Source organism: Anabas testudineus, chromosome 18 (assembly GCF_900324465.2).
Source record: "Anabas testudineus chromosome 18, fAnaTes1.2, whole genome shotgun sequence".
NCBI classification, from domain to species: Eukaryota; Metazoa; Chordata; class Actinopteri; order Anabantiformes; family Anabantidae; genus Anabas; species Anabas testudineus.
This window is the reverse complement of record NC_046627.1, coordinates 19,749,325-19,760,763: the sequence shown is the minus strand read 5'-3', so window position 1 is coordinate 19,760,763 and position 11,439 is coordinate 19,749,325. Positions and strand designations below refer to the sequence as shown.

General features: G+C 41.0%; 1 protein-coding gene across 1 annotated transcript; it reads left to right on the top strand.

Moving 5' to 3' along the window:
• The first annotated feature begins 5,055 nt into the window (after positions 1-5,055).
• On the top strand, positions 5,056-11,367 carry faah2b (fatty acid amide hydrolase 2b). The gene is made up of 11 exons (XM_026352859.1): positions 5,056-5,331; positions 6,273-6,355; positions 6,660-6,796; positions 7,052-7,261; positions 7,825-7,944; positions 8,115-8,250; positions 8,493-8,607; positions 8,698-8,817; positions 9,417-9,528; positions 9,660-9,848; positions 10,342-11,367. Exons 1-11 carry the CDS (start codon positions 5,143-5,145, stop codon positions 10,515-10,517), a joined length of 1,587 nt encoding a protein of 528 aa, XP_026208644.1. The 5' UTR covers positions 5,056-5,142; the 3' UTR covers positions 10,518-11,367.
• The last annotated feature ends 72 nt before the right edge of the window (positions 11,368-11,439 follow it).

Sequence of the window (11,439 nt, the reverse complement as noted above, 5' to 3'; positions counted from 1 at the left end):
GACTCCTCCTGACTTTAATGATCTCCTCTCTTTTAATTTACAGTGGTTCAAAACCTTTTTGTGAAAACGTGCAAATATTCACACCACCCTCAGGAATAACTACAGTATCTTCAGTGATCCTCTGACTGTTCTTCCAGCACCATCATAAGGTCAAAACTTGTCCATTACTTCAATTTAAAGGCCATAAAATTAATTGTAGTTATTTCTAATAACAAATGTTAGCATGCTAACACACTAGGCTAAGATGGTGAACCTGGTAGCACTCAGGTCGCGTCTTACTTACGTCTTCTTTCGTTTCCTAATATTTCTTAAAGATGATTTCAGTAAATAAAACCAAACTAAAACACGATTATATGATTTGAATAAACGTGTGTTCATTTCACACCAGGAGAAGTCCTGTTTACTCTTATACTGTAGTTAGACCGATGCTACACCAGAGTTAGGGGCCAAATCAATGTGCATCCATCTTTCTTAGATCCTCACCAAGGACAAAAAAATGTATTTTAATGAGTCTGGCTCATGTGGTTTTTCATTCAGATCCCCTGCTGCAGAGTCTGAACAATGCCTGGTTAGAACAGGATCAATAGCACGCGTCTGCTGCATCCAGCACCTGAGCTGTTCAGATCCCCTCAACAGGACGCGTCAATCTCCAACAAGCTCAATGAGTGACCACTGTTATAGTGGTTCAAATTATACTGAGACATAAAAAATTATGTTACTCTTTTAGTTATGTTTAAACCAATCCTATGTCATCACTAGTTAATTGTGTTTCAACGTATCCAAAAAATGTTTTCCATAATGTACGTCTGCTGCCCCCACTCCTCAGTGTAAATAAAACATTAGATTCAGGCCTCCCCCGCATCTGAAATTCCAATTTACACCTATATATACAGGTCTGGACACTTGAAACTGAGCCTGCTGTGTCTCCCATCTGACCGCCCTGGTGGTGCCTCCTCCTCTTTAAAGCTCATTTGTGGGTGCTGAAGATTGCACTTTCCTCTGCACGGCCTCAGAAGCAGCCAGGCGGGGGGCCAGGGGCCTTTATAATTGGTTTTTTTGAGCACAGCTGTTTCATGTGCCCTCATGCCGGTCCCTGAAGGAGATGCAGGGGTAAGCAGGTGGGGGTTATGGGGTTGCCAAATGGTCCACCCCCCCTACATCTTCAGCCTCTCCTTGTCATCTTGAATGGAAGAGAGTGCTGCCAAATAAACAAATAGGCTTTGTATATGGTCATGCTAATGATGGTGATGATATATACATATGTTTGCACAATCTGTGCAAACATCTTAGTCTTTGGCTTTTACAACACAGTCATTTAGAGAAGAACAGTACAAATCTGTACCTTACATGCTTGTGTGCAATGCCTGTATAAACAGAACAATGAGAGTTATAAATCTATGTTGTAACAATGGTAACAAAAATTTAACAACACATTTTCTCATGCCCAAAAATGTCATATACATTTAAGAGTGAAGTAGACTTCAGTAAAGAGATGGTTTAGAGGTTAAAAGTGTTGCCCACTAACAGTAACAAGTGGGGTGTTCAGTTTTGAATAATAAAAACATATCTCCATTTCAAACACAGTGGGAAAAAAAAGATTTTTGAAGGTCGCACAGTAAAAATAAGATTAACACTGGTGAAAACTAATTTAATAAAAAACATAAATACACGTATACAAAACAAAACAATAACTACTAATCAAAACATTCAAATATAAAACACAGAATAATAAATGCAGATATTACAAACTTGCAGCTGCACTTCATTCAGTTTTCTGTTGTCCTTCACAGGTCGAACATTAACTGCTTTTAATGCTCAAAACAACACAAACAAAAACATTTTTTCCATTTTTTTTTGCATGCAAGGAAAAAAGGTGTATCTGAGAAGCAAAGCAGCAGCATGTGCCTCTGATTCATTTGTTTTTGTTATGGCCCATTACCAGATTATGTAGGAAAATATTATTTTCTCTGCACACTTTGCACCTCCGCCCACCTTTAACAGAGACACTACGATTTCAAAGGAGCTATACTACCTGGAATATTTTAGCAAACTACCAGGATGTTTAACATGCTTGAATTAATAACAAGCGGAAAAGCTTAAGATACTTTAAATTTTAAGTAATGAAAATGGTCTCTCGGGCTCACAGACAACCTTTTCATCCCAGGGGACAGACATATCAGCCTACACTGGTCTCCAGGGCTCAGCTGAGGTGCTGGAAAGTGGATCAGAGTGAAGTGCTGCTTCATCCAAAGGGAACAGTAAAGTAAATTACTGTACACTCAGGGATGAGTGGAAACATAAGGACCATTGACTGTGATCTCATTAGGAAAATTAAGTGCGTGGATAATGCTATGTGTGATCCATTTGGGTGTAAAGGACAAAAATCCTGCTGGTCTGCAAAAGCTACAGACTTTTAACTACTGTCAGAGTGAAATATGCGTCTAAATAATGAGCTATAGGTAGATGGCATGTGGCGTCTATGCTGTGACAACAGAGACAGGAAAGAAGATGGAAATCAATACAAAAGCACCCCAGGCTGTCTACTGTTGTTGCTGACCCCATATCATTTTACCCCGAAGCTGTGCTTTCACAAAGACTTTAACATTCCCATGAAACACAACAGAGCCACATGCTACAGTCACTGCAAAGATGCTACATAAGCTCAAAATAATGGGCGGCTAACTGCAATTACATTTTTATGCACCTTTCCCAGACAGCAGCACAGCTCTCGCAGCCTCACGCAGGGACATAAACATTGTCAATTGTGTGCTCCTGTCTTGTCTCTACATGCCCAGTTGTTGGCTGAGCCTCGGTTTTACCTTACAGGTGAGGAATGATCTGCTCGTCTCAGCTCCACTGCTATTGTGACATGCTTGTTTTATATATAGAGGCTGGACATACCCCTCAGTGAGTACTTATCTTCTCATTCTGTGGCTGTCACGTCAACAGAAAATGTTGTTAAAGGTAAAGTACTGCTGCTCGGCTATGCATTAATGAGATTACAGGTTGCAGGTCAATGTTTGTGTGTAAAAGGTTACAGGGTTTTGTGCAAAACATCCATTTCCTTCAGGTGACAGAATGTAAAGCAAACTGACCTCTCTCTGTCTGTCACTTAATCTCAGGTCTAGCTGTGAAATTGGGTTTGTCCTGAAATAGGCGGATCAATAAATAGCTCAGCGGGTTATGTGCTGCCATTCAGTTGATCTTATTGATTCCACATTTGTTTTATTCATACAGTCAAACCCTAATGTGCTGTTTGCCAACAATAAGAAAAACGCACAGACTGCGCTCCTTATTGAAACCTTTAAAGGGCAGATGTTGCACATTTTTGTGTAAACAAAAGGTCCAAGAGCCATAATGTAACATATAGTCTCCATCAGCCAGCCTTTACTGGTTGTGCAGCTTTAAGGTGATCCAGGAGTTTTTAGTTTCAGCATGTTTCTGACAAAAAAATATGCAAAATATGTATGTTGGGTTGATGCAAGTGCCACATTAGACACACATCAGTAAATTTCAGATCATTAAACTCCTAACACAGCATCATGACGAAACGTCTGCACGGTGTGATGCCCGAGTCGGTGGTGCAGAGAAACACAGCGGCAGCAGAGTTGACAGCAATGATTCTCCACTAACCCACTGACCTGCATTGCAGAGGCAGCTTTTTCTTTTTGCTACGTGCTCTGGATGTTTGATTAGGAATTAAAGTTTCAGAGGTGAAACCTTAAGCAATGCTGTCCTCTAGTGTTGACAGGCAGTTACATCATTTTAGCTGTTTTGTTTCATACATCAAAAGTTATTTAGTCAAAATCTTGAAATGTGACTGTTTGGTAGAATTTAATCAGTGGCGGAGGACGAAGCCAGATTTTTATTGAGTAGGTGAGAAGAAGCAGCTATGCCTTTTATTTAAACGCTTCTCAAAATTTTACTTGTGCTAAAGTATTAGTATTGACATATAACAGAATATATCATTTTACAGACTGGCCTGTTGTATGTAATGTTATTATATTGGAATTATTAATGACAATTTGTGAATCACTTTAAGGTGGTCATTTTAATTAAGTGATATACTACACATAAGTAGTTTCTCTTATATATGATTTTACTGATAAAAAAAACATGCTAGGCCTATTTTCTGGGGTGGTTTAAAATAAGATTCTTCTCTGTGTTCTATGTATTTTAAATTAAATACACTACTTTAATAATAGCATTATAACAACAGCATACAGACCTAAACTGTAACTACATTCACATTTAGGGTTCTACCACCAGTATTTTAGGCAGATAAATCCTAAAGTTATTCTATAAACAGCACCCTGGTTCCTTTCAATAAAGTTTTGACTTTAATACAATTCACTATCTGTGAACTGCAGTTATGGCCTGAGGGGGGCAAAGGTTGATTTTAACACTGTGAAGTCTTGTTGTTGGGTAATAAAATATTATAACGTTATCTATAACTTTCCATTTCAAAAGACAGTTTCACAATGGAGATATTTACGCACTTAGACATATATAGATAGATACTGTAGGTTAAACTTTACCTGTGATCACCTGGAGGCCGAGATGAGAACATGTCAAGCTGGACGACATGTAGTGTTTGTGTTATACTTCAAAATAAAACCAGCACTGCGTTCATAGTCTGATTATTACATAAAAGTTTCGGGTTTTATGCTTTCTAGATCACGTTTGACTCTGGAAAAAGTAGTTAAAATCAATAAATATATAATACTCAGATTCCAGCTTTTCCTGGTCTTTGTATTGAGTGTGTTAGTGAACAGGTGAGGGCAGATTTTCTTGAGTGCTGCTATTCTTTGTCCTCTTTTTGGACAGAGTTGGTACTCATTGTTTCTGTTTTGTGGAGCTTAAAACTGAGTATATTAGATATCATCTATGCTTAATTTATGTTGTAATTTCTCTGTTTATTATTATTTATTTCTTGTCTTTGTATCAGTCTCTGGAGACTTTTACATTTTAAATTCTAATTATTATTGTTTCTGTGCTTTATTTTGAAGGCAGAGCACATGACTTCCGGTCATGTCGTCATCCTCCTGCGTCTGCGCTACCTTGACTACCGGTATAAAACCCGTTCCGTAGTGACGGTCGCACACTGACCCTTGACCTCCCTCCTCTCTCCGCGGTGGAAACATGGCTCTGAGCCTCCTGCAGAAGGCTCAGATATGGCTTTTAAAGGCGGTCGCGGGACTCTTCTTGAAGCTTTTCCAGCTCTTCTCCTCCCGGAAACCCGGTTTGTCCGGGAAGAAGCTGCCCCCCGTCACCGACCCGCTGCTGCTCCTGTCAGCGACGCAGCTCGCCCGGAAGATCCGGAGAAAAGAGGTGTGTACCCGGCTACAGCAGCACACAGCTCGTTGGATTGATCCAACAAATATTTATTTATTTATTTACTTCTCACCTCATTATTTCAGTCTAGCTGATCGTGTCGTGGCTGCAGCTGGTTTTGTGAATTTATTTCACTCTGATGTCCCAGCATCGTGTTTTTAACTACAAATCCCATAATAACCAAGCTCTGATCCACTCTCCAGGGCTCTCTGTCCCCACAGTTGTTTTCTTTCCACGTCTTCAAGCCCTGCAGGTGAGGTGTGACTGACTACACACCTGTGTCTCCAGCAGGAGCAGCTGCTCTGCAGTGACTCTGCAGGACTTTGTAAAGCATTTCTATTGGGACAGTGTCTGACGTGTGTGTTGGATTTTATATCGTCAGGTATTGAGAGCAACCCCCTTTAGGTTCACTGTTATAATTGAATAATAATTGGAAAACTAATTAAGTCTTTGGCCAATTATTAATATCTGGGGGGTTAGGTATGTTGTTGGGATGAAACATGTCATCTCATCACATGACCTTGTATTTTAGGGTATTGTCATGGGCCTTTTCAGAGATTTTTGACATATTATAGACCAAATTATTGAAGAAAATGAGAAAATGATGAAATGAGAAAATGAGAATGAAAGTGAGATTATCTCCTATGAAAAAATGTATTCTTCCAAAGATGCTACCAGAGAAATAACAGGAATATTTCTTTACCGTTTCTTCCATACTATGGACTGAATGTGTAAACAATCAACATATTCAGTCCGGCTGCCATGAGTTATTATGTTTTCATCACTGGCTTTTGAAGCTAAAACTTGTATCTGTGGGAAAAATTGTCATTGTCCTCTCCTCTTCCCTCTTTTAGGACAAAACAGTGTCATATTCCACACGGAGAAATGCACTGTAACTAATCCTAACACACACTTACAGAGTGTAAATGTCTCTGCAGGTGTCAAGTGTGGAGGTGGTGCAGGCTTACATTGACAGGATCCAGGAAGTGAACCCTTTGCTGAACGCTGTTGTGAAAGACAGGCAAGAAAGAATCATTTCTCCTCATCTGTTATTCCGATGAGCTCTAAACCTGCAGCAATTGTTTGACAGACAACTATGATCATTAAATGTGAGGACTTAGTTTTGAATGATGGTAAATTAATATTTAGGGTTTCAGATTTTGAGTTTCAGACAAAAATAGATGTTTAAAGACATTAATTCATTAATTCATGATAATTCCTTTTTTTTAACTTACTCCTTCACAAAATATACTCATGTCTGCCATATTCACAGTTTCTATTATAACATAAAATAATATATTATAATATATATTTTAATTCTCCAGGTTTGCTGCTGCCCTCCAGGAGGCGGCCCAGGTCGACAAGCTGATAGAAGAGGAATCTGGTGGGGAAGAGGTGCTGGAGGACCGACTGCCTTTACTGGGAGTCCCACTCTCTGTCAAAGAGGCCTTTGCCCTCCAGGGTAACTTCCAGAAATCTAATCTGCTGTCAAATACTTGAAACCTTGTACTTTCTTTGATTACATGCATCAATAATCGAGAATCTGAGTGAAATACAGGTAATAAACATCCACCTACTCACTGGGAACGTGCAGCTAAAAAGCTATAACTCCCTCACGTATGTGAGCTTTAGAAGCAGCAATGTTAATCCTTTTGTAAAACTCTGTTATGAAAACCAGCTTTACCTCTGGTCAACATTTGTGTTTTATGTGTTGCAGGAATGCCCTTCACTGCAGGTTTGTTCTCCAGGCGAGGCATCATAGCCAACGTCGACGCTCCTCCGGTGGCTCTGCTGAAGAGAGCGGGGGCCATCCCACTAGGCGTCACCAACACCAGCGAGCTGTGCATGTGGATGGAGTCACACAACCACCTGTACGGCATCACCAAAAACCCCTACGACCTGGAGAGGATCCCAGGAGGAAGCTCCGGTTAGACCCTGTTGTTTTGTGACAGGGAGTCGGCCGCTTTTGATCATAGTTACTGAGTATTTATTGAGAACAGTTTATCCGAGGATACAGTCTGTCTCCGGAAGTAGGTCTGGTTTTGCCTCGTAATCATATTTCAGTACACTGCAGATGCACAGTGTCCCCTGCTCTGGTTCTTCAAAGGGCTCCATCAGTTTTCAGGTGTATTTAGTTCTTTAAAGGCCTAATACATACTTGTTATTTTTTCTCATATAAAACACTGAAACATACTGTAGATGGAACTTTTATCTGTCAACTAAACATAAATCACTATTTATGCTCTTTCCTTCTCACTACATTGCATTAAATGGGCAAAAACATTTGTCTGGTGATTTTTCTGTAATTACACTGAAAGTTTGTGCTTCACTACACAAACATAAGAAGAAACTTCTTGTTGTCTCATTTGTTTATTTGTAAAAGCAATTCATAAAACCAACATTCAGATATGTGATATAATGTTGACATATTCAACATTGTGGAGCATCCTTTACTCTCTGTTTATCTTCTGCTTCCCCTGCTGGCCTTAGGTGGAGAGGGTAGTATACTGGGAGGAGCAGGCGCAGTCATCGGCATTGGTTCAGACATCGGCGGCAGTATTCGTATGCCCTGTTTCTTCAACGGCATATTTGGACACAAAACTACTCCTGGTAAGAGAAAATTGTTGTTACATTCTTGGTAATCCAGTCTGGTGTTTTCATAGCAGTGTATTAGATGACAATGTGGAAACAGTGTGACGATGTGGAAGGCATCAGTACTCCATACTCCTGGTAGTCTTTTGCAGCTAAAGAGACCACTTTCTTTAACTGTGTTTCTGCAGGGGTCGTGTCCTCTGACAACCAGTACCCTCCTTTCTCTGGCAGACAGGAGGAGTACCTGAGCACCGGTCCCATGTGCCGCTACGCTGAGGACCTGCTGCCTATGCTCAAGATCATGGCGGGACCCAACGCTCACATGTAAGAGCTGCTATACATTTCTTATTTGACCCAGACTCACTGTGTGTGTCCTTTTCCAGTACTACATCACTTGATAAACATCTGGATACACTGATAGCAGAGTATAAAGGGCCAAGAACCAGGTCAGGATCCTTTGTATGGATCTTGATCAGGTTTTAGTGGGCAGGTGGAGGGCAAACACCCACACCCCGTTAAGATTTGTTTGTTGTTGACCCTAATTACCAGTATTTACGTGTACACAGGTTGTCCCTAAACACAAAGGTTGACCTAAAGAAGCTGAGGTTCTTCACCGTCCCTCATAGCGGCTGTCTTCTGACAACCCCTGTCAGCAAAGAGCTCGTAGACATTCAGAAGAAGGTGTGTTAAATCCGTCAATCAGATAACTTCTGCAGAACTGGGCACACCAGGAGGATTTGTGGACTGAAACTGTTCTGTGGGTTTCTCCAGGTGGTGGAGCGTCTGGAGGCTGACCTCGGAGTGAAAGTCCAAGAAGTGCATTTCCCGGAGCTCCGCTATGGCTTCCAGATGTGGGACACTTACCTTGGTCTGCCTGACAAGGAGGGCAAGGTGGGTTCCTGACAACCTGGAGTTGTGTGTGTCATGTGCGTCTACAGTAATGTTACTGCACAGTGGATAATTAGTTTTTTTTCACCGATTTGTGTTTTGGTAGCAAAAAGAAGTTAAACAGCAAAGACATGAGGAAAACAGGCCGGAGCTACTGTGTCACTCCAAGACTATTAACCACTGAAAGAAAGCAGACACGGTCATAATCACTGCAGCTATTGTTGCCTGCTGCTAATCTGTTTAGTTGCCAGGCACAGCATACCACACACACACACACACACAAACGTTTTCTTCGTAGGACATTACACTGACTTACATTAGCTAGTTCAGTTGTTAGAGCACGAGACTCTTAATCTAGGGGTTGTGGGTTGGCCCCATGTTGAGTGATTCACTTTATGGTTGACAGTCTTAATCTGACGACCTCATGCCTCATGGATCTTTGAGTTTGGCTGATATGTTGTTATTAAACCCGTACTATAACTTAATGGTGTGACTTTATAGTTTAGTTCAGTTTAGTCCTGAAGTAGCTGTTTTAAGTTACTGCATGTGTACTATGGTGTACTTGATGTGCCATCAAGTTTAAAGTGTTTTGCTTCCTTTAGTCTCCTCGGGCTTTTGCTGCGCTGTTGGGTGAACCAGGGCCACCAGTGAGGCCTCTGTGGGAGCTACTGAAATGGATGCTGGGAAAATCAAAGCATACCATGGCTGCCATTGGTAGGTCTCATTTATTGCAGCTATTAATCGAACTCTACTTGTGTTGTTATGCCTCCTCACAGTGTTGTTTTGAACCATCATTATTTGTGTGTGTGTGTGTGTGTGTGTGTGTGTGTGTGTGATGGCTCCAGGTCTGGCTCTGATGGAGATGACTCATGTGTCCAAACCCTCCTCCTCCATCATCCAGAAGAAGGAGAAGCTGCAGAAGGAGGTGGAGGAGCTTCTGGGCAATGATGGTGTTTTTCTTTACCCCTCACATCCCAGAGTGGCCCCCAAACATCACCACCCGCTCTTCACATTCTTTGACTTCACCTATACTGGTCAGTGATCATCATCCCCTCATATGAACTGTTAAAGCAGGAACACACTGTGCGACTTTGTTGCAGGTGACAGAATACCAAATATATTTCTTTGGTTGTGTCTCAAAAACAGTGAAATTCAAAATCGCCAGACTGTAATGTGCTGCTACGACCTACGTGTACTAACCAACCAATTAGAAATCCGTATGAAAGACTGTTTAGCTATAGTGGTGCAGATAGATCACACACTGGAGTCGGTTTACTGACTTGTAGCCCACAATTGGTGTTAGCGTTGTTCAGTCTGTGTATGAAAACAGATGTTTATTAGACCCGTGTCGCACAGTGTGGCTTGCAGTAAACATATAAGATCGCTTGAATCGTAGTCCAATCAGTCGAGATTTAGTTTCTTGCTCTACACCTGGTCATATTTTTCACTTCACCGGAAAACACTACAATCCCAAATTAGTTAGTGACACACGTTATGTGATTTTGATCCATTCTCCTCGGACCACAGGTATACTCAACATCCTCGGGCTGCCGGTCACCCAGTGTCCTCTGGGTCTCAGCGAGGAGGGTCTGCCGCTGGGTGTGCAAGTTGTTGCTGGGAAGCTTCAGGACCACCTGACCTTGGCTTTGGCGTTGTACCTGGAGAAGACGTTCGGAGGGTGGAGGGACCCCGGAGCCAACTAAAACTAAAAATTACTAGATCTCCAGCCTGGAGCTGGTTGGATCAGAAATTGTTGTGCACAGACACCAAGAGGTACAATCAGTGTATCGAATGTTCAAGTCCAAATGAGTGATTTTAACGAGGGATCAAATGAGCATCTCATGATTTTAATCATTCACCCTGTTACATCATGAGCACAGGTTTTAAAGACTAATTTTATATTAGTAAAACAGCTTTTAAGCATTCACGTTATCAAAACAAGGATTTGTTTTAGCTGTTCATGTCTGTGTCATCTGTTTGGACACGGGCACCATATCAGGTTTTCAGAGTCAGTCTATAGTATAAAATGCTACTTGATCTTTCTTTTCTTTTGGGACTGGCAGCTGTACATGTATGTGTAGAACATCTATTGTTATTTTAACCCAGAGTCTTTACATGATGCGTTCAGTTTCAGATGTTTCTGTTGTTATAATAACACCTTCACTCAGATTCACAACAGGTGAAGCTAAACTGGAAGCTCGCGGACGTCACCTTATAAGCAGAATATCCAAGTTGTCATTTGTCTTGCAGATATATAGAATGGTAACAATCAATTATAGGTTGGACATGTATATACACACACCTGAGAAGAATTATGAATCACCTGTGTAGGTGTGTGGACCTTTTAACTAAGTATGCTAACAGAAAACAGGACTGTAACATGTGGCTAAAAAAGGAAAATAAGGCTTAACTGAAATCACAACATACTGACCAAAACGTGCAGTTTTGTCTTTGTTGTGCGATAATGTGAATGTTGCATAATGACAGTTAATTAGTTGTGGTTCCCGTTTTATACTGCAAATAATTTCCGTGAATTAAAAAAAAATCTGAATCTTTTCTCTCATTTGTACAACTTATACATTCTTAAACCGTTTTAGCAAGAGGTCATCAAGAGGCGTTCCTCTA